This window comes from Primulina eburnea, chromosome 8 (genome assembly GCF_022965805.1).
Source record: "Primulina eburnea isolate SZY01 chromosome 8, ASM2296580v1, whole genome shotgun sequence".
In the NCBI taxonomy this organism is placed as follows: Eukaryota; Viridiplantae; Streptophyta; class Magnoliopsida; order Lamiales; family Gesneriaceae; genus Primulina; species Primulina eburnea.
Genome location: NC_133108.1, coordinates 29,546,581 through 29,569,319, shown reverse-complemented (window position 1 = coordinate 29,569,319; position 22,739 = coordinate 29,546,581). Strand labels below are relative to the sequence as shown.

At 35.2% G+C, this 22,739-nt stretch overlaps 2 protein-coding genes and 1 long non-coding RNA gene across 6 annotated transcripts; 1 reads left to right on the top strand and 2 right to left on the bottom strand.

Annotated features, from left to right (window-relative positions):
• Window positions 1-380: 380 nt before the first annotated feature.
• LOC140839137 (uncharacterized) lies at window positions 381-959 on the bottom strand. Its single transcript, XM_073205772.1, has one exon. It carries the CDS (start codon window positions 957-959, stop codon window positions 381-383), a length of 579 nt encoding a protein of 192 aa, XP_073061873.1.
• Window positions 960-4,439: 3,480 nt separating this feature from the next.
• On the top strand, window positions 4,440-8,202 carry LOC140839366 (transcription factor Pur-alpha 1). 3 transcript variants are annotated; one of them, XM_073206020.1, is made up of 5 exons: window positions 4,440-5,013; window positions 5,086-5,133; window positions 7,221-7,361; window positions 7,467-7,703; window positions 7,795-8,202. In XM_073206020.1, exons 1-5 carry the CDS (start codon window positions 4,741-4,743, stop codon window positions 7,834-7,836), a joined length of 741 nt encoding a protein of 246 aa, XP_073062121.1. In that variant the 5' UTR covers window positions 4,440-4,740; the 3' UTR covers window positions 7,837-8,202. The 3 variants fall into 3 exon arrangements, with proteins under 3 accessions (XP_073062121.1, XP_073062119.1, XP_073062118.1); XM_073206017.1 differs by having other exon boundaries at window positions 4,442-5,013; window positions 7,788-8,202; XM_073206018.1 differs by lacking the exon at window positions 5,086-5,133 and having other exon boundaries at window positions 4,441-5,013; window positions 7,788-8,202.
• A 3,203-nt stretch (window positions 8,203-11,405) lies between these two features.
• LOC140837865 (uncharacterized) lies at window positions 11,406-22,304 on the bottom strand. 2 transcript variants are annotated; one of them, XR_012119491.1, is made up of 3 exons: window positions 22,132-22,304; window positions 11,569-11,745; window positions 11,406-11,497 (listed from the first exon to the last, which is right to left on the bottom strand). It is a non-coding gene; the product is annotated as an uncharacterized lncRNA (long non-coding RNA). The 2 variants fall into 2 exon arrangements; XR_012119490.1 differs by lacking the exon at window positions 22,132-22,304 and adding an exon at window positions 12,198-12,455.
• Window positions 22,305-22,739: the final 435 nt, after the last annotated feature.

Sequence of the window (22,739 nt, the reverse complement as noted above, 5' to 3'; positions counted from 1 at the left end):
ATTTCTAGAAAAACTTGGAACATAAAATGTTTTCTCCAAAATTAAATTAAAACCACTGTTCAATACTAAATTGCAAGTTCCTATAGCCTCCACATGTGAATGCATCTTGTTTCCAGAATAGATGCTCCGCTCACTTCCCACTGGCTTCCTTAGGCTTTGCATACCCTGCAAGGTATTTGTGACATGGATTGTAGAACCAGAGTCAATCCACCATGTGTTATAAATCGTATCAACCATATTAGATTCATAACAAACAAATGAAGTATTAATACCTTTCTTATCAAGCCAATCCTTGAATTTGGTGCAATCCTTCTTCATGTGTCCCTTCTTTTTACAGAAGAAACACTTGGATTCTTTCTTGATGTCAGGTTGAGGTGGAATTATTCCTTTCCCTTTCCCCTTGACTTTTGCTTGCTTTTTAAACTTCCATGTGCAGTCATAAGAACATTATCGCTCTTTTCCATCAACAACCTTCCTTCCTCTTGAACACACATGGTCATTAATTCATTAATTGACCATTTATCCTTATGTGTGTTATAAGAAATTTTGAAGGGTCCATATTGCTGTGGAAGAGTGCATAAAATGAAGTGCACAAGAAAGTTATCAGATATGGTCACTTCAAGAGTTTTTAATCGAGCCGCTATGTCCCTCATTTTCATGATATGCTCTCGCACACCTTTCACACTTATGAGCCTTAACGAAGAGAACTCCATTATTAGGGTGCTGGCAAGGGCCTTGTCTGAAGTTGCAAATTGTTCATCAATTGCCTTAAGTAGGTCCTTGACCTTTTCATACCTCTCAATCGAACCACGAATGCCAACCGATATCTTAGTCTTTATGAACATAACGCAGAGACGATTAGATCGCTCCCACATTTCATAAAGATCGACATCATCAGGTTCACTAGTTTCATGTATGGCAGCTGGTTCGTTTTTCCTTATGGCATAGTCAATATCCATCCACCCCAATTGAAGGAGAATTCTTTCCTTCCAGACTTTGTAATTATCCCCATTGAGTTCGGGAATATCACAACTCATATCAGAGAAATTAACAGGTTTTACTGCAATAAATATAATAAACATGCTTATTACAAAATATCTTGAGGAAATTTCATGTTTACCAATGTAAATCATGTATAAAATCTAGTGACATAAAATTTGCATGTGGGCTAAAATTTTAATTCTATTAGATTTTATGCAATTATATAATAAAACTATCAAGAATAATTTTCCTTAACTCCTGTGGGTAAATTAAGAAAAACAGTTTTTGAAATTTTTATCCTAATTAATGACATAAATATAATAAAAGTCCCTGTGGGGTAAAATTTATTATATTTACATAATTAATTACAATTTCGTCCATAAGGTGATCCAATTCAACTTGATGTATAATTTTGCATAATTAAGGGTGATGTGGCTAAGCCTCAATTATTTAAAATTACACGGTTTACTAGACAAAATTTTGGCACTTAAATATATAATAATTATTTAATAACACAATCAACATTTTTCAAGAGTGCTCCCACGAAGATAGGTAGGGCTAAGGCCCTTTAAATACCTAACTCCTAGACAGAACAACGTTTATCAAGGATACCGGTGGCTAGTCAAGGCAATTTAAACCGGTCCATGAAAACTCCCTCAAATTATGTTTTCATGTGCATTTCATATTTATTATTTCTTAATAAGCCAAAATTTTTCACTTTACATTCACTTTTTTACTTAATATGAACAAATATGCTCCCATCGGTTTTTCTCTTAAATAAGAGTAGTGATAAAGTGAGAATCACATTTTCGTGAAAATCAGGATTCCTCAGCAGTTTTTCTCTTTTATCAAGAGTAGTGATAAGGTGAGGATCAAATTTTCATGAAAATGATAGCTTCTCAACAGTTTTTCTCTTTTATCGGAGTAATGATAAAGTGGGATCATTTGTTCATTTGTGAATATTCGAATAAAATATCTTAATTTGTTCGTAAAAATTATGGATCCAAATATAGTTTAATATGAACAATTTCCTCATATGCACAAAATTTTAACATAATATTTAATTGCATGCAAGATAAGGAAATAAATAAAATATTTTTGACATATATTATCCAAATAATTTAAACATGTAAAACATCAATGATATCAAACGTGCAAAATATTCATAATTTGGAAGTATAATTTTTCAAAAAAAAAAAAAAAAATTCGAATTTTTATCAAGACAGAGGTAAAACTTAAGGCTCTGATACCAAATGTTAGACATATAAATCATGTTTTAATCTTAATAACATGAATCTGAATGCGGAATAATAAACTAAATATTACCTCCAGCCATTGATTATGAAGAACACCTTGAATACTTGAAGAACGCCTTGAATACTCCTTGAGAATTCCTCAGGTTGCTTGAGAGTCTTCTAAGTACTCCAAACCTCACTACGAATGGTGTTGTGATTTTCGGTGTGTGTACTCAGGGACCCCAAGCGTCACTATTTATAGATCTCTCTAACCATCATCGAGAACGTTTGAATTGATTTGTGACTTATCTTGATGACATCAAATCCATGATATGATAAATTAAATCTTTTATCATCATCTTAATACAGATAATATTCTTGATTTACTTATTGATAAATATGAGACGTCTCTCGTATTTATCACGATGAGATATGATGACCACAAATTAGATTATTTCAAATAACTTAATTAAAATAACCTAACACGCTACGCATACTGAACCACATCCAAAAATCCGAAGAAAACGACCGTAGGTGCGCTGCCTTTCCCACTGCGTGTGCGGTAGACCTACTGCCCAAACACCGCGGGTGCGGTCTTTTTTTCAGCGCGGGTTCACTGAGTCTTCTGTCCAATCACCGCGGGTGCACTCTCCTCTGTAGCCAACAATATACTCTTTGCAACTAAAATAGAATCGCAACGTCACTTCTCCTCGTAATTGGACAACACTCTCAACAAGAAAGTTGCAACTCTATATCTTATCTAACCATTCCCATTGGCCTCATACCAATTGGCTCAACATACAATTTATCATGAATTAAATCGTAACGACGTTACAACAAAACTACACATCATCTATAATCAACAATGCTATAAACCATAAATCGCAACTCTTAACATCAAACCTATACTTAAATTTAACCAAAGAGTCAATAAACATATTAAATCTTAAACCGTACCGATCACCAAGCTTGAATATTATAATCAGTGATGCCTAGGGGATAATGGGGCGATGCTACTAGACGCTCTTACCATGATCCGATGGGTGCAATCAGAAATGAGTTCTGACATTCTTAATCAAGGTGTTGATGAAAAGAATGGGGTTAACTAGGGTAAGCCCGAATAAGAATAAATATTATTCTGAATCACAAAGAGTTGTGAACCCACGGCTAGCTGTATCCTGAACCATTGAGGGTCACACAAGTACTAGGATCATCTGTTCCGTTGAGAGAATAAATTCAAGGAGTTGAATTTATATTATAATATAGTAAATTCAAGGAGTTGAATTTAGGATAATTAAATTTTGAGATGATAAAATTCAAGGAGTTGAATTTATAATTTAAATAATAAATTCAAATGTTGAATTTAATGTATTTAATTTATTAAGCTCAAAAGTTGAGTTTATTAAGTATTAAATTTTGGAGGTGATAAATTCAAATGCTGAATTTATAAGGGATTTAAATTAAATGTAATGGGTATATGTATAATGGGCTTGTAGAAGTACAAGACCAACATACACATTATTAAGGTTCTTAATTGGACTTTAAAATAATAATTAATTAATTAAACTAGTTGGACTAGAATAATTAATTGATTAAGCACATTAAGTATTTAATTTATTAATGGGCCCTGAACTTATATATATGTGTATTAGGCTTGAGGTTAAAATAATTCATTTATAATTTTTGAAAACCCTAGCCTCCATCTCCTAAGGAATTTCGAAAATCCCATCTCCCAAAGTCCCAAAATTTCGGCCATCTCTTTTTGAAGGAAAACTTTGAGCCGTCTCTCGTTTTTAATCTCCAACTTAAAACTTCTTCTAATTTTTTTAGTGCGAATCAGAAGAGGAACAAATCATCTAGTCGTGGACCTGATTAGAAGAAAGAAGTTCTTGAAGAAAGTTTGTAGGGAATTCATAAAGAGTTATCTCCGCTAACTCTCGAAATAGTTGGAGCCGTGTGAATCGTTCACCAAAAGTATAAAATTTCAACACCCTATGAATGTTTATGAAAAATAATATGAGCGTCCAAAGCAAAATATATATTTGATTGTCAAAATATGTAAAATTTTAAAACTTCCGCTGTATCTGAGCACGTAGAAAACCGAGATCTACTGTACCGTACTCACATAAATTATACAAACTTTTTGATTGAATGTTTCTGTGCTTGTAAAATCTACAAAAATAAATAAACAAACTGAAACAAATAAAAGTCGTACGTGAACTAACCGTGTAGGTGTGTTGGCTTTGGGTCGCTGTAGTCGTTTGTATTATCTGCCCAACTCCATTGATCCTCTCTCTCTCTCTCCCATCAAACAATCAACATAGCCCTAAAAGCAGTGATACAGAAGAATTAAACAGGCTCTCCGCCTCCGATTCCACGCTTGATTCTGCACTTCTTCTAATTTTTGTGGTTGTGCGTAACGTCGTCTTTTAGTCTGAGTTCTCAGGTTCTTAACGAGGAAGAATGGAGAATTGGGTTGTTTAAGTAGCTAGTTTCACCGCTGCGAGTTTGTCTATTGATAGAGATGGAGGGGAATTCGGGTGGCAGTGGTGGAGGGGGAGGTAATGATGTGGAGTTGGTGTGCAAAACGCTGCAGGTGGAGCACAAGCTGTTCTACTTTGACCTCAAGGAGAATCCCAGAGGAAGATATCTTAAGATCTCGGAGAAGACATCTGCCTCCAGGTCCACCATCATACTACCTTATAATGGCGTCTCATGGTTCCTCGACCTCTTCAATTACTATGTCGATTCCGATGATCCTCAAGTCTTTAGCAAAGAACTACAGCTCGACACTAAGGCAACTACCTGCGCCACGCATACCTTCCTTAATTCTATGTTTTAACAGTAATCAGTTGTATGGTCATTGCAGGTATTTTATTTTGATGTTGGCGAGAACAGAAGGGGGCGCTTTCTCAAAGTTAGCACTTTCTTTTTCGTCCTTTGGTTTTTCTTATGCCCATTTTCTAATTTATCATATGGATGCATCACATAGCAACTATTGTTCTACATCTGCTTTTTTTTCCTTTTTGTATTGGAGCTATCACTATTTGTTGCGTATTTCTCAAACTTCTTTGCACGTGACCGTTTGTGAAATCAGAGGTTTCAAATAACTCTGTTTTGACGTCAAAAACAAAACTTGATTATATTCCTAATACTTGCGAAGATGTGGACAGAAATCTGTATTTGCTACCGCCCTTGTGCCTTGAAGGAAAAAGGTCCTCAGACTGCGATATATGAGAACCAAAAAAATCAATTACTGAATTGACTGCAGAGAAGCTCGAAGTAATACAGGACAGTCTGAAACTAGCTACCGAAGTTGTGAAAATTTCATGAATTTATTGAATCCCGTTTAAAGCACGACAGAGAAAATTGATCATTCTTATGGTTCTATGTTATAGGCTGAGAAGAAAATCGAATTAGTTAGTTGTGCTAAGTTAATGGTGTTTTGATGATAAAATAAATGCTTAAGGGAAACTTCTTCACATTCCCTGCTTATCTTTTTCTCTCTTTGACAATCCAATCTTCCTCCATTTATGTGATTCTTTTATATCTTATTAGTACTCTGATCCAAGAATGTGGATTCAGGTTGAAAGTTCTTTTAAGTGATATGAATTGCGATGTTATTGTGTATACAAACATACGAAATAAGTATTATGTGGTTTTGATTTAGTGTAATGGTTACTTTTTAATCATGACTAGGCAGTTTGTGGATCCGCTATTTTGTGGACGAATGGCCACTTTTTGTTAGGTTGCAGCATAAGGAACTGTTTGTTTGGATATGAATGTTGTTATAGTGAAGAAATTTGTGGGGCAACTTAATGAGTTATTAAGTTTAACAATCGGGTAAGGTATGAATGAATACCGGGTGGTCGTATCTCATCATAATCATTACTTTCAGGTTTTATATCTCATAGCATTTGTTCAAGTTTAAAGAACACGCTATTTTATGATTCAGCGTGCGTAGGCTATTGAAAAAACTATGTTTTTTAAGTGGAAAAGATATAATTTTGTTTGGAAGTATATTATTTCTTTTTATATCTCATAGCATTTCTTCAAGTGTAAGAACATGCTATTTTATGATTCAACATGCGAAGGCTATTGAAAAAGTATGTTTCCAGATTGGAAAATTTATAATTTTGTTGGGAAGTATATTATTCCTTTTATATCTCATAGCATTTGTTAAAGTTTAAAAAACGCGAGTATCTATCTTAATCGGAAAATTTATAATTTTGTTGGGAAATTTATTAATCCAGTTTACCTAGAAGTTATTATGATTGTCCTTGTACTATTTAAGATTTTTTATTTTTTATTTTTTATTTTTCCCCTCGCTGTCAGCTATCTCAGCCTTTTTAAATACTATCATATACATTTTTTTCATGCCAAGTGCTCAAAATTAAATGAGACTTTCAACTAATTCTTTGCTATTCATGTTTGTCTTGGTTTTTTTTTTTTAGCTTGTGGGGTGGAAGAAGAAACAAATTTTTACCATGCCTTAGTTTTTTGTTGACAATATAGCTAGCGAGGATACTAATTTTTAGGAAAAATCCCCACCAAATAGATACCCAATATAATATTTTTAGAAAGTATAATTGGGATAATTGATGTCTGAAAATAGTTCATGAGTTAAATATTAGGCTGCTCTTTAACTTGGCTCATTTTTCTGATGGAGATAATTTTTTTTTTTTTGGCATTCATGTCTGAAACTCCAATAGTGTTTTTTGAGGTTTCAGTTATTACTAATCATTATGGACAGTTTTTGAATCTTTCTTTTACACTTTTGTTACTCAACCTTTTTGTGATTGTGGTTAAAAAAAAATTATGAAGAGCTCAAATATTGTTGAGGGTGTCGATAAGTACGTTTCAATAAAATATTGAGCTAGAAAATTAATCCTCGATCAGTATAAATGGAATATTTGTCGACACCAATCTATTTTAGATTTAATCTTTGTTCTATACACATCATGTATCGTTTTTTCTGTTTCTCTGACAGATTTGGGTATGCAGATATCTGAAGCTTCAGTCAGCCGGAACCGCAGCACAATAATTGTCCCTGCTGGAAGTTCCCGCGATGAAGGGTGGGCTGCATTTCGGAATATTTTGGCAGAAATTAATGAAGCATCACGACTTTTCATTCTTCCAAATCAGGTAAATTTAATGTGTTGGTTTTAGTTATCAATCCCCCCGGTTTTCTGTTGAGGAAACTCAGAAGCAAATCGTCATGCTTTTCTGGTTGCCTGTAAGCATCTGCAGAACTCTGAAGCTCCAGAACGGCTTGTTGGGCTTTCAGATGATGTGGGGGCTGGTTTTATATCGGGTCACAGTTCTCAACCTTCTCCGGCGGCTGACTTAGATGATCACAGCTCTGAAATTCCACCACCTGATGAAGTTGGCAACATGGGATCCTCAAAAGTGATAAGAGTAGATCAAAAGAAGTTCTTCTTTGATCTTGGTAGCAACAACAGAGGTCATTTCTTGAAGATATCCGAGGTGGGTGGCAAAGCTTGTTCTATTTTCACCGTGCTGAATTTTAGTTTATGAATTTCTAAAAAACAATACAACTAAAAATTTCAGGTCACAGGTTCAGATCGCTCTTCTATCATTCTGCCGCTGTCTGGTCTGAGACAGTTCTATGAAATGGTTGGCCATTTTGCAGAAATCAGTAAAGATCGAGTCGAGGGTGTGAGTGGTTCAAATGTTAGGTCCCAAAGGTGAATTTCACGATCCAGTGAAAATTCTCTTGTGTGAATCAATTGCGTGCTGTGGAACCAGATGGTCTTGAAGATCTGCTTTTGTCAGTTGGTTTACTTTATTTGTCTTCTAAGTGAGTCTTAATCAGTGTGGTGTCTCATTTGGTTATTAAGGTTGTTTATATGCTTCTAATACGAAAGAACGATGCATGAATAAATGAATAAGTATGTTCCATGCTGCTCGCACACTCATTTGTTTTCATAGATAAATTACCTCCATGTGTCTGTTTCAGCTTCAATATTGTCAACCATCTTTGTTAGCTTCAGTTGTGTTGCTTTTATTACGCCCACGCCCTCAGCCTCACGCTGTAATCACAGTTTAATTTTTACTACGGTGGCTTAAAAAGAAATATGGAAAAAGCAAATGTTAGAAGCTTTTCTCGATTGTGTGACGGGAATAATCAAGAGGTTTTGAAACGTCTACTATTCGATTTATATGCTTGCTTCGGCTGAATCATACTATACATATATATATTTGTGCAAATTTTAAAATCAACTTATTATTTAAAAATCTAAAAGAATGCAGTGCAAATTATAAATTGTAAGATTGCAATCAAATCTAAAACTAGCATTTTCAAAATAGTAAAAACTCTTAAATCTTCTCAGAACTTATCAAAAGCATAAAAATCATAAAATCTTTAAAGTAATCTGAAATCATAATAATGCGGAAAAATTGACAAAGGTCCTCGGGTTATGTGCATCATCAGTCCAGTTAGTTCAACCATCAAGTCCTCCGACATCATTAAAATCATGCTCACCTGTATCATACACCTAGTGAGTTTATTGACCCAACAAGCCTTAACTATGATAACAAGTAATATATATACATTCACAAGCAACAATGAAAGATACTTTTAATAAAATAGCTTTTCATGGACATTAATAAACTCAGTTTTTGGTCGATGGATCCATCTACGTATAACCATGGTACCAGACAGTAGGGACATTGGGGACACTCTTACCCGTCAACTGAGCATTTGCCTTACATACCATCATATCTTTTTATATTAGTCACAATCAAGTCACCTCTTTCGACCTTTTATTATATTCATCACTTGTAGAATTCATGCATATATATCATTTTTTTAAAACCAACCACGCAACAAATCTTTTAACATTTTCATTTCTCATCATAAAATCCCATAAAATTTCAAAATAAAATTGTAAACATTAATTACAAAATTCGGGGCACTGCTAGAACGTCTAACATTTTTCAGATGTAAAATGCTCATTTTGCTCCTGAAATCCTAACTTTCTCAATTTACCCTTGGAACTTAAAACAATGACCTGAATCCATAGAAACTTAACATAATACCTTAAAATATACCTATACCTTATGCAACTCAAATCAAGCCAATTTAAGCCCTTGAACAAGCTTAGAAGGCTACTGAATTTTCTGCCATAATTTCGAAAACCCTAACTTGGACAAACCATGAGTTCCTTCAATCCTAGCCCTTAACCATCGTGTCCAGACCCTATGCAACCATCTTAGGACCATACTCGAGCCCTTAACAAGCTACTGGACCCGACCTAGCAACCCAATCATGCACAACCCATCGAGCCGCATCCTTGGAGACTCGCGCGACATCAACCTAGTGTCTACCGCCCTTCTCCTCGCTTAAGATCCATGAACATGTCCTTACAGCAGCTAGGTGTTGTGCCCTTCTAGAAAACGCAAACCAAAACCCTTAGCCAAGCCTCTATGGACCCTTAATCATGCTGAAAAATGTCCCTTCCCATAGACCTATCATGCACTAATAGAATTTCTTTTATGTACTTCGCATATTCAATTAAGTCATAGGTAGATAATTGCCGAAGTAGACGCACGTCAAGTAACAGGGTACCATTTTATTTCGCATTATAATCGAAGTCGTATCCAAGAAATTAGTGAAGTGGAAACGGTCGCCGGAGCAAAACAACATCTTTTACTTCATCGATTTCGTAAAGTGCAGAAGTAATAACTTATATATAACTTCATAGTTTACATTGATTAATTAACGAAGGAAATGTTTTGTATAAATTCACATGTTTTTATTTTGGTGAAGTAATTAATGCGAAAGACTTCGTTGTTATGGAACTATGATGAAGTAAATATATTCTATAACTTCGCCATAATTTTTATTTGTTGAATTATTTGGTATTTTGTTACTTCACAATTTACTTTTATTGACGAAGTTTTCGATTTAAAAGACTTCATTTTTTTGTATTATAGTGAAGTAATTAATAAAGAACGACTTCACAATTATTGAGTTGTGATGAAGTAAATTTTTTCTTTAATTTCGATACAATTTTAATATGACGAATTATTTTGTATTTTATTACTTCATCATTTAGTTTAGTGTTGAAGTAAATAATCAAATATTATTATGACACAATTTTAATTTAATGAAGTAATTCTTGATCACCACCACACTAATTTAATAAAGTAGAGAAGTAAAAACATAATTTTCACTTTATCAAAATAATTTAATTAACATACAATAATACCACCACACACACACACACACACATATAACTTAAAATACATTAATTTGATTCATAAATTATCCATCTAAAAATGATGAAAATCCATGGATCCACAAGTATATCTACCAATCCACAAGTATATATCCATAAATACACAAGTATAACCCAAAAATGTATCCACAAGTACGTATAACCCAAAAATATATACACAAGTATATCCTAAAATGCATAATGACGCACATGATCCATTTAAGCACCTACATAAGAGTAGACGAATTCGCTCCATTCACTTCTGACTTCATCATATTGAGATTGATTGTAATATTGGTTCTTGATTGATCCTGCAAACTGAAATATAAAAAGTACAAGATGCATTAGATTAATAAGATCGTTCATAAAAAAATGACAATATCTACAAATGAGAATACATTTTTCAGAGCCAGTTTCAAGATATATTTCAGCTTAATTTTTAGGAGATTCCACATTTCAATCTATACAGTAATTCTAGATTTTGAAATCAAGACACTGAAATCTTTATATTAATTCTAACTTCTAAAGGCAAATCTTTGTAAAGTTTATAACAAGAAACTGATATCAACAAAGAAATAACAAAATTGGGCATATATCATACACACCACTGTCACAAATAAATATCAAATCATATGCATATAAACAACAAAACTAAGCATATCATAAACAACAAAATAAACGGCAAAACAAGATATCAATTATCATAAAATGCATATATATTGTAACGCCCCAGATTCGATGACTATCCTCACTGTACCAAGGTGAGTCTTTCCAACGTGCTTATGTCCTCACTCACACGCATCCTAGGAAACTTCCCAGGAGGTCACCCATCCCAAAATTGCCCCAAGTCAAGCATGCTTAACTTTGGAGTTCTTATGTGATGAGCTACCGAAAAAAAGTTCTCTGTTGATAAAGTATCTGTTAGCGGCATTTCTTCCAAATTTACCTTCAAGTTCTCTGTTGATAAAAACATGTAGCGTGTGGCCAAGAGAATCAATGTGAAGAGCTGTCTTTGGTTCATTTCCTTTTATTTTGATGCTGAAACAATCAAGAAATATCAAAACCTGACATCTGTGCTATAAGAATCGTGTTTCTTACTGATTTTGTACCTTGAGGAATACCACAGATAATCACTTATATCAGCAGTAGTATTTATTTGTTCCAGCGACCCGAGTTTCGGGAATGCATTATCACCAACTTCAACCTGAGATGGATGCATCAGAAGCTGTAGTACCATCTTTTGAGGGCTGACGAACGAATTTTGGGATAGTAGCCATAGAGTTGATCTATTATTTTGACAAAAAAACTCATATCATAGGTTGTATCGATGATTATATCATCGCTTTCAAGGTTTTTTGGACTATACAAATGACTGAGCCTACAAGAATTGGACATCTGATAATTTTGGATATGGGAAATATAATGCGAGGGTTTTATTAGGCATATTTCGTGGTATTGAGTGCCACACTCTTGAATATAAGGGGACAATTGTAATGTACATAAAACCTCAAGGATATAGACACCTAATTTTTAAACTTAACGGGAATAAATGTACGATTGATACAAAATTAAAGGTAACTGAGTTTTTTGTAATTATTGTAATCCTCACTAGCGGTATAAGTAACCAATTTCCCCAAAATAAACCAATTCAAAGAATTTCCATTTTATTTGTGTTGTTTTAAGTATAGGAAACACTAAACGTTAAAAAAGAAAGAAACGTGCTGGTAAGCTCTTATACCTCTAAATTTGAACCAAGAGAGGTAGTTTGGGGATCACTGCCACCATTGCCTCAGCACATAGCTTTATAACCTTGTGCCATCTTTCAAGTGACCCCATTTTGGTTGCCTTAAAAGGCCTAAAACTCAGTAAAATCCGAACTAAAATAATCCATATCAAGAATGATATTTTGGAAACATTAGATGTAATCAATCTTTTATATCATGAGTTAAGCAATTCACGTCTATTCATATATTCATTTCCCAAACTAGCTTTGTGGTTTTAAATATTGGATTCTAAACAGTAACCTGTGTGATGTTCTTGGTTGCGATAATTGTGCAAGTATACTAGATACACACACACACAACACACAAAACCCCTACCATGTGTTAGAGTAGATGCCCTGCAAGCCAACAGTTGGCTAGAAAATTTATTAACTCAAGTGAAATAAACAATCTTTATTTTAATATAATTTAAATTTTAATGGTTTTGTTATAATTTATCTGTATACCCATGCAATCAGCATAGATAAAGTCTTTGATTATACTTTAATACAAATGATTCGTAATTCGATATTGAAACTCATTTGTAAACACTGCATTCCTAGTCGATTCAGCTGCCTAAAACCTAGATAAAAGTCGCTTGAGCTCGAGACTAGCATCTGTGATGTTGTGTACTGCATTTCTTGGTAAGGGCATGGAGATGTCCAAACATGCAGATGGGTAGTCATATGATGATTATACCGAACAACCCTCCCTCGGACTTTCCAAGTGGTAATCATTCATCGAGAGGATAAGTCCGTGGTTATGATTGTACATTATTAGTCCTTACGACCCGGGACAACACTGAGGCTCTATATGCTAGGGTTGTGCTTTGACTCGTTTACCGGCTCCAGGAGAGTCATCAGGTGGCGAGGTTGGGTATAGTTGCGACACATATAGGAGCCAGTGCATTGTAGTCGGGGATTCACCGCTCACCTACGGGTGTGGATATCCTGTGTGATCTGATGAAATAATAATGCATGAAATCTCTGGCCAGAGTATGAGATGTACGTTAGAGAAAGAGTTCTCAAATAGTACACGCGATACCACTATTATAGTTATCACATAGTTATCGAATTAATATGCAACCCTCGATAAACCAATGGTTGCAGATTCGATCGGGATATATGAGATGAAGGGACCGTACTGTACGTTAATCATAATCGACTGGTTTTTGCAGGCACTATCAGTGACACCCAGGGGATCATGGGGCGATGCTACTAGACGCTCTTACCATGATCCGATGGGTGCAATCAGAAATGAGTTCTGACATTCTTGATCAAGGTGTTGATGAAAAGAATGCGGCTAACTAGGGTAAGCCCGAATAAAGGATTATGTCCTGAATCACAAAGAGTTGTGAACCCACGGCTACCTGTATCCCTGAACCATTGAGGGTCACACAAGCACTGGATCGTTTGTTCCCGTTGAGAGAATTAATCAAGAAGTTGGATTTATATTATATAGTAAATTCATGGAGTTGAATTCATGATAATTAAATTTTGAGAGAATAAATTCAAGGAGTTGAATTTATAAAATTTGAAAATTTAATTTATTAAACTCAAATGTTGGATTTATTAAATATTAAATTTTGGAGGTGATGAAAATTCAAGTAGTTGAATTTATAATTTTAATAATAAATTCAAATGTTGAATTTATAATGTATTTAATTTATTAAGCTCAAAAGTTGAGTTGATTAATTAATAAATTAAATATGGGGTGTAATATATTTAATGGGCTTGTATGGGTACATGTCCAACATAATAAATAATTAAAGTTTTAATGGACCTTGATTAAATTAATTGAATTAGTTGGACTAGCCCAATTAATTAAATCAAGTCCATTAATGTTAAATATGTAATTAGGCTATGGATTTACTATAAATAATGTATTCAAGTCAAAACCCTAGCACCACCACCACAAAAGTTTCGAGACTCCCACTTCCAAAGAGAAAAGAAAATTTCTGCCTCCATGTTTTTCTTTCCAAGGTTGAGCCGCCTCTCTTTTTAGTATCCAACTTAAAATATGTTCCAAATTTCTAGTGCAATTTGGAAGAGGATCACACAATTCAGTCGTGGACTTGATAGGAGGATTTCATCGAAGAAAGTTCGTAAGGAATCAACAAGAGCTAATCCGTTAATACCGGATCAGTTGGTGTTCAGTGATTTATTCACTAAAGGTATAATTTTCTAGCATCCTATGTATCTTTTTATTAAAATCATACGAGTGTCCAAAGCAAATCATATTTTGATTGTCAAAATAAACAAAATTTTTAAAGCTTCCGCCGCGTTTGGGCTTGTAGAAAACCAGATCCAACAGTGGTATCAGAGCCATATTTTCTGAATCGTATGATTTTAAATTATATTGAATAATTTGTTTCTAACCACACAAAAAAATTTTCAGAAAAATTGATGCACCATAAAATTATTTTTTTTTCGGAAAAAAAAGTTTCGCGATCTGCCCGAAACTGTTCCGGGTAGACCGGGCGCAGGGCTGCGCACGCAGCGCCCTGCGCGCAGCGTGCACGTGCGGAGCGGCGCAGCGTGCGGAACGTCTGCACGCTGTGTGCCGCCCAGCGCGGAGCAGCGCGCACCTGTGTGCGCACAAGTAGCTGCCACTGCCCGAAACGTTCAGGCAGCGGGGGCGACTGTCCGGGATCGTCTCGGGAAGCGTCCTGATTGGTGGGCTTGAATTGTTTGGGCCTATGGTGCAATTTTCTGATTTTTCAAAATTTTGGGTAAAATTGATATTTTTGAAATTGATTCAATTTTTCTTTTTGAAATTTATTTTTTGAAAATTAATAATTTTCTTGTAAAATAAATAATTAGAATATGATTTTAATTATTTATGGTAAAAATGAGTTTTTATAAGAAATCAATTATTATGGATTTAATTGGAAATTAAATAAAGGAGTTTATTTAATTTATTAAATTCTTTAATAAATATGGTGGTTAGTGATATAATTATTAGATATATTATTTATCAATTAATTAAATTGTTTAATTAAATTTATGTTAATATTTGATATTAAATGCATGAAGGATGATCGAGAGCCTTGACCAATGTGTTAGGTGTATGTTAGGATATTTTACTGTTTTATTCGTTTTTTATTAATATTTCATATATTATTAAAGTGTGCCTGGTTTATGGCCCGTTCCCACCCCATGAGATGTATCTCTTATGTGCCATGGCTATTTAAATTTATTTATTAGAAATAGTGGGAGATTAAGACCGGAAGATGGTGGGCCCGATGAACGAGATGAAGACATGTAAAATATTGGAAGCTCTTGTAATAGTTGCATTTGCATCCCTGCATTCACCTAGGTTTTTGGACCTGGATCCATGTATGGCTCACATGGATCTAATAGTGTTGGCGATCGATCATCCTTATTTATTGTTGAATATCATATTATGATATACGTGATATATAGTAGTATGCATGTATGTATATTATATGATATAGTTGCATGAATCCGGCAAACATACAAACTTGTGGCACACGATTTTAAAAACTAAAATGATGAGACAATTTTAAAATTAAAATCCCGAATTTTGAATATGATTCAAAATTCATATCAAACCGTAAAAGTAAAAATTAAAATAGTTTAATTTTTCTTGTCTTCCATCAACCGTGGTTGCATGTTGATCGCTATCCGCGGACAGTGTCTGGCTCATATTATTGGGGAGGCCTGGACGCCGGAAAATTGTGACTTCCACTGGACATATGATGTGAATTGAGTAGAACTCCCATGACTTCGGCTCATATTATTAGAGGAACTCATGGAGATCGTCTACTACAGTTCAATATTGATGGGTCGGTTTGACACGCGAAAATAAACGGCGTCATATTATTGGATTCTTATTAAACGTGAGGCAAAACACACGGAGGTTGCATAGGGATGCAATTGGATTCTATCTTTTAGAAATTATAATTGTCTGATATTATTCAGGATTATAATTGGCTAATTGGATTCTACGTGCCCACTAAGGAAATACGATTTCCCTTTTTCATCAGAGGGTGGTGGAAATGTCAAAATAGTGGGAGGGAGATTTATAAAATAAAATCCATATTTTATATCTTAAAATTATTTTAAATTAATCAACAACCATTATTCTGTTTCGTATCAGTATATTTTCGATTTCGTCACGTAATCCATTTTTATTATTAACAAGCTAATTGAATCTAATTTTCAAGACTGGTTGGGAAAATTGTTCTAAGTTCGGAGAAAATGATATACACACTAATGTCAGTCCTGCTGAACTGACAAAGCATGCAAAATGGTAGGACCATAGTATGCAAGCTAAAGTGTGATGTGCTCGCTTCTATGTCAAATGAACTGTAGGGACAGTTTGAGGAAATTTTGAATGCAGCTGACATTCGAATGCACGTGTAAGAGTTGCATGGTGCATGAAACTCATACGATGATGCACACTACTTTCAAGGAGCTCATGACTACACACATGCAAGATAGGGCTCTAGCCCATGAGCATGTTGTACGTATGACTGTGCTTATTGAGAATGTGGTGGGCCTGGAATATGTGATTCCTAACGAGTTAATTGATAACATCAATTTGTTGTCTTTCTATTCCTCATTTGACGGGGTTATGGTGAACTTCAAGTATAATAAGATATTTGATAGCCTTGAAGAGTTAGTCAATATGCTTATGACTTATGAGATCATCATAAAATAAGAAAAATTGTTGTTTTTATAATGGGCCTTTCGTCGGACGAAAAATGACCCACAAGGTAAGGGAAAGAAATGTTCCGCCACTCACAAGAAAAACAATCCCAATAAGAGGCAAACTCTGAAAGACACTTAAAAGGCCTACAAATCCCGATAAGTTAGAACATATTTATTTCACTGCAAGAAGTCCGGACATAAGAAATTATATGTGGCAGAAATGTTCTAGAAATGATAAGTGAATGTCCAAGTAAACACGATTTCAACAACCAACAAAAGAAAGTTAGATGATCCAAATTCCACACAAACATGGCACGCTAGACTATGTCACATCTCCCAAAGAAAGATGCACAAACTAGTGGGAGAAGGTATGTTTGAGTTGTCAAACATAAATTCTCTACTTACTTGTGAGTTCTGTCTAAAAGAAAAAATGACCAAGACTCCTTGTCAAACATAAATGTGACATAGTCTAGCGTGCCAAAGATGCAAAAACTAGTGGGAGAAGGTATGTTTGACTTGTCAAACATAAATTCTCTACTTACTTGTGAGTTCTGTCTAAAAGGAAAAATGATCAAGACTCCATTCGATGGAAACGTGGAACGTGCGCATGGTCTATTGGATTTGATCCACACAGACATTTGTGGCCCGCTAAGTGTTAGCACAAAATATGGGTATGTTTATTTGATAAAACACAAATCTGAAGCATTTGAAAGGTTCAAAGAATTCAGATCTGAATTAGAAAAACATCTAGAAAGAAGTATTAAGATACTTCGATCTGATTGAGGTGGAGAATACTTGAGTGCTGAAATTTTGGGTTATCTAAAAGAGAATGAGATTCTCTCACAGTGGACTCCACCAGCAACACCACAATTGAACGGTGTTTCTGAACATTGTAAGCGAACCTTGTTGGACATGGTTCGATCAATGATGAGATTCACTGAATTGCCTACATTGTTTTGGGGCTTTGCGCTTGAAACTGCGGCAATGTTGTTGAATAATGTCTATACTAAAGCAGTGGATAAAACACCATATGAGATATGGATGGGAAAAACTCCCAAATATTTTTACATGAGAATATGGAGATATCTTGCGTACGTGAAGCAGACAGTGGGAGACAAATTGGATAGTAGATCCACTTTATGCTACTTTGTAGGATATCCAAAGAATTTTGTTGGATATTATTTCTATCTTCCTAATGAAGCAAAATTGTTTGTTTCAAGAAATGCCACCTTTATGGAAAGGGAATTTCTATTAGATAGAAAAATGCAAGATGATAGAACTTGAAGAAATTCAAGATACTCCATCAACTATAGTAGTTGAACCTAATTTCCAACAACCAGTAGTTGAAGTACAACCTCCTGGAAGGTCTGATAGGGTTTTCAAACCGCCTGCAAGATATAAGTTTCTTCATGAACAAAGCCACGATGAGCATTGTGTTGGATGTGATTCAATGAATTTCAAAGAAGCAATATCTGATACTGATTCAACCAAATGGCTTGAAGTCATGCAGTCAGAAATAAAATCTATGTATTCAAACCAAGTCTGGACATTGGTGGATCAACCTGAGGGAATCGTTCCCATAGGTTTCAAATGGATCTACAAAAGAAATCTTGGGGCGAATGAGAAGGTAGTGACCTTCAAAGCAAGGCTGGTTGCAAAAGATTATACTCAAAGGCAAGGAGTTGACTATGAGGAAACTTTTTCACTAGTTGCTATGTTTAAGTTCATTAGAATACTACTATCCATAGCATCATGGTATGAATATGAGATATGACAAATGGATGTAAAGACTGCATTCCTCAATGGAGACATCCAAAAGGAAATTTATATGTCTCAACCTGAGAGATACACATCAGTAGGAAGTGAGCATAAGGTATGCAAACTTCAGATATCAATATATGGTCTCAAGCAGGAGTCAAGGAGTTGGAACCTCAGATTTGATAGCACTATCAAAGAGTTTGGTTTTGCTAAGAATCCTGAGAAACCATGTGTGTACAAGAAAGTTAGTGGGAGTACAGTAACATTCCTGGTACTTTATGTTGATGATATCCTGCTCATTGAGAATGATGTAGGATTATTGCAATCAACTAAAGTATGGTTAGCAAGTATATTCTCCATGAAAGACATGAGTGAATCATCCTATGTATTGGGAATACAAATCTATAGAGATAGATCAAAAGGATGCTGGGGCTCATCCAAGCAATTTATATCAATACCATTCTAAATAGATTCTCTATGGAAGAGTCCAAGAGATGATACTTACCAATGTGTCATGGCGTTACTCTATCTAATGCAATGTGACCCAAGACTGATGAAGAGATAGAGATGATGACACGTATCCATATGCGTCAGCTATTGGTAGTATCATGTATTGTATGATATCGACACGTCCTGATGTTGCTTATGCTTTGAGTGTTACAAGCAGATATCAGGCGAACCTTGATCCAATGCATTGGAAGGCCGTGAAAGATATTCTTAAGTACTTGAGAAGGACTAGGAACTTTTTCATGGTCTATAGGAGTGGAGAATTGAAATTGGAAGGTTACACGGATTCTTGCATCCAATGTGACGTAGATGATTCGAAATCGACCTCTGGTTTTGTATTCATGCTATATGGTGCGTTGTCTCTTGGAAAGGTTCCAAGCAAGACACCGTTGCGTATTCCACCACCGAAGCTGAATACATTGTCGCATCTGATGCAGCCAAAGAGATAGTTTGGATGAGGAATTTTGTCCAAGAGTTGGGCGTTATTCCTAATGGAGTTGATTCAGAACCGTAGTACCGGGACAACACTAGTGCCATTGCGCAAGCCCAGGAACCAAGGTCTCATCAGCGATCCAAACATGTACTGAAGAAGTTCCACATCATACAGGAGATAGTGGGAAGATGAGACATATCAGTTGAAAGAGTCCCCCCTGCAGATAATGTTGCTGATCCACTTACAAAGCCCTTGCCAAGACCATTGTTTGAAAAGCATCGCGAAGCAATGAGATTAAGGGTAGTTGGCTCTAGGGCAAGTTGGAGATTGTTAGAGTAGATGCCCTGCAAGCCAATGGTTGGCTAGGGAATTTATTAACTCAAGTGGAATAAACAATCTTTATTTTAATATAATTTAAATTTTAATGGTTTCGTTATACTTTATCTTTATGCCCATGCAATCAGCATAGATAAAGTCCTTGATTATGCTTTAATACAAATGATTCGTAATTCGATGTTGAAACTCATTGGTAAACACTGCATATTCTAAATTCGTTCCTAGTCGATTCAGCTGCCTAAAACATGGATAAAGGTCGCTTGAGCTCGATACTAGCATATGTGATGTTGTGTACTGCGTTTCTTGGTAAGGGCATGGAGATGTCCAAACATGCAGATGGGTAGTCATATGATGATTATACCGAACAATCCTCCCTCGGACTTTCCAAGTGGTTATCATTCATCAAGAGGATAAGTTCGTGGTTATGATTTTACATCATTAGTCCTTACGACCCGGGAAAACATTGAGGCTCTATGTGCTAGGGCTGTGCTTTGACTCGTTTACCGGCTCCAGGAGAGTCATCAGGTGGCGAGGTTGGGTATAGTTACGACACATATAGGAGCCAGTGCATTGTAGTCGGGGTTCACCGCTCACCTACGGGTGTGGATATCTTTTGTGATCTGATGAAATAATAGTGCATGGAATCTCTGGCCAGAGTATGAGATGTACGTTAGAGAAAGGGTTATGAAATAGTACACGCGATGCCACTATTATAGTTATCACATAGTTATCGAATTAATATGCAACCCTCGATGAACAAATGGTTACAAATTCGATCGGGATATATGAGATGAAGGGACCGTACTGTACGTTAATCATAATCGACTGGTTCTTGCAGGCACTATCAGTGACACCTAGGGGATCATGGGGCGATACTACTAGACGCTCTTACCATGATCCGATGGGTGTAATCAGAAATGAGTTCTAACATTCTTGATCAAGGTGTTGATGAAAAGAATGTGGCTAACTACGGTAAGCTTGAATAAAGGATTATGTCCTGAATCATAAAGAGTTGTGAACCCACGGCTAGCTGTATCCCTGAACCATTGAGGGTCACACAAGAACTGGATCATTTGTTCCTATTGAGAGAATAAATTCAAGAAGTTGGATTTATATTATATAGTAAATTCAAGGAGTTGAATTTATGATAATTAAATTTTGAGAGAATAAATTCAAGGAGTTGAATTTATAAAATTTGAGAATTTAATTTATTAAAATCAAATGTTGGGTTTATTAAATATTAAAATTTGGAGGTGATGAAAATTCAAGTAGTTGATTTATAATTTAAATAATAAATTCAAATGTTGAATTTATAATGTATTTAATTTATTATGCTCAAAAGTTGAGTCGATTAATTAATAAATTAAATATGGTGGATAATATGTTTAATGGGCTTGTATGAGTACATGTCCAACATAATAAATAATTAAAGTTTTATTGGATCTTGATTAAATTAATTGAATTAGTTGGACTAGCACAATTAATTAAATCAAGCCCATTAATGTTAATTATGTAACTAGGCTATGTATTTACTATAAATAATGTATTCAAGTCAAAACCCTAGCACCACCACCACAAAAGTTTCGAGACTCCCACTTCCAAAGAGAAAAGAAAATTTCGGCCTCCTTGTTTTTCTTTCCAAGGTTGAGCCGCCTCTCCTTTTAGTCTCCAACATAAAATATCTTCCAAATTTCTAGTATAATTTGGAAGAGGATCGCACAATTCAGTCGTGAACTTGATAGGAGAATTTCATCAAAGAAAGTTCGTAGGGAATCACCAAGATCTAATCCATTAATACCGGATCCGTTGGTGTTCAGTGATTTATTCACCAAAGGTATAATTTTCTAACATCCTATGTATGTTTTTGTTAAAATCATACGAGCGTCCAAAACAAATCATATTTTGATTGTCAAAATAAACAAAATTTTTAAAACTTCCGATGCGTTTGGGCGTGTAGAAAACCAGATCCAACACCATGTTCATCAATTGGAACATCATAATCATAGCTTGTTGTAATTAAAGGTCCACAGTACTCCGGCCGCAGTTAGTCCCACCATGATACTGTAAATTTTTTTCAAAGAGTTTAACTAAAAAATTCATGGGAAATATACTTAAATAACACTAAATATCGGAAATGATCGACGTAAGAACCATGTATTAGTTCTCGATCACAAAAAACCAAGAATCGAAGCCAAATGTCACCGGAACAAAGAAGAACTCATGCGCACAGACAACTTTGAACAGGGCTGGATCCACTCGATTTCTTCTCGATTTAGTACAGAAAAGAGGTGCAGGGGCTCGGGGAAGAGCTTACTGAGCTTGACGCTTCTTGTCCAGTGGTCTTGGCAGCGCTCGACGGCAGCTGGCGTGGTGAGGGAGAGAGAAACAGGAGTAGGTTTTGTTCTTATGTCATGAATGATAATTGGGTCGGGATGGGTTTTCTCCTTCTTTTCCTTTTTTTTTCTTTTAAGCTTTTTTTTAGTGAAAAATAATGGTTTTTACAAAGATTTTCAAAACCGTTGTCATAGCTACGGAAAAACACGTTTTCCAGAACTCAGCTACCTTTTATGGTGGTTGCTGCTCCGATCCCGGTGATTGCGCGATCCCATTCTGGTGAGGAAAGAAGGGTGACAGGTTTGGAGAACAAAAGTGGTTACTGGATTGAGTTTTGGGAAATAGTGTTGGCTTCATGGAAAAGTTAAAATATGGTTCATTTTTAACTTCACTAAATATAAATTTTAATTTTTTACTTCTTCAAAACTACTATGGCGAAGTAAATATTACAAAAAATTAGAAGTGAAGCCCGTGTT

Bases quoted from the DNA above. Each gene is read 5' to 3' on its own strand.
- LOC140839137 (XM_073205772.1), bottom strand. From the start codon at position 959: ATGGATATTGACTATGCCATAAGGAAAAACGAACCAGCTGCCATACAT.
- LOC140839366 (XM_073206017.1), top strand. From the start codon at position 4,741: ATGGAGGGGAATTCGGGTGGCAGTGGTGGAGGGGGAGGTAATGATGTG. The intron at 5,014-5,085 runs GCAACTACCTGC...TGGTCATTGCAG, and splicing joins AACTACAGCTCGACACTAAG to GTATTTTATTTTGATGTTGG. The intron at 7,704-7,787 runs GTGGGTGGCAAA...TAAAAATTTCAG, and splicing joins ATTTCTTGAAGATATCCGAG to GTCACAGGTTCAGATCGCTC.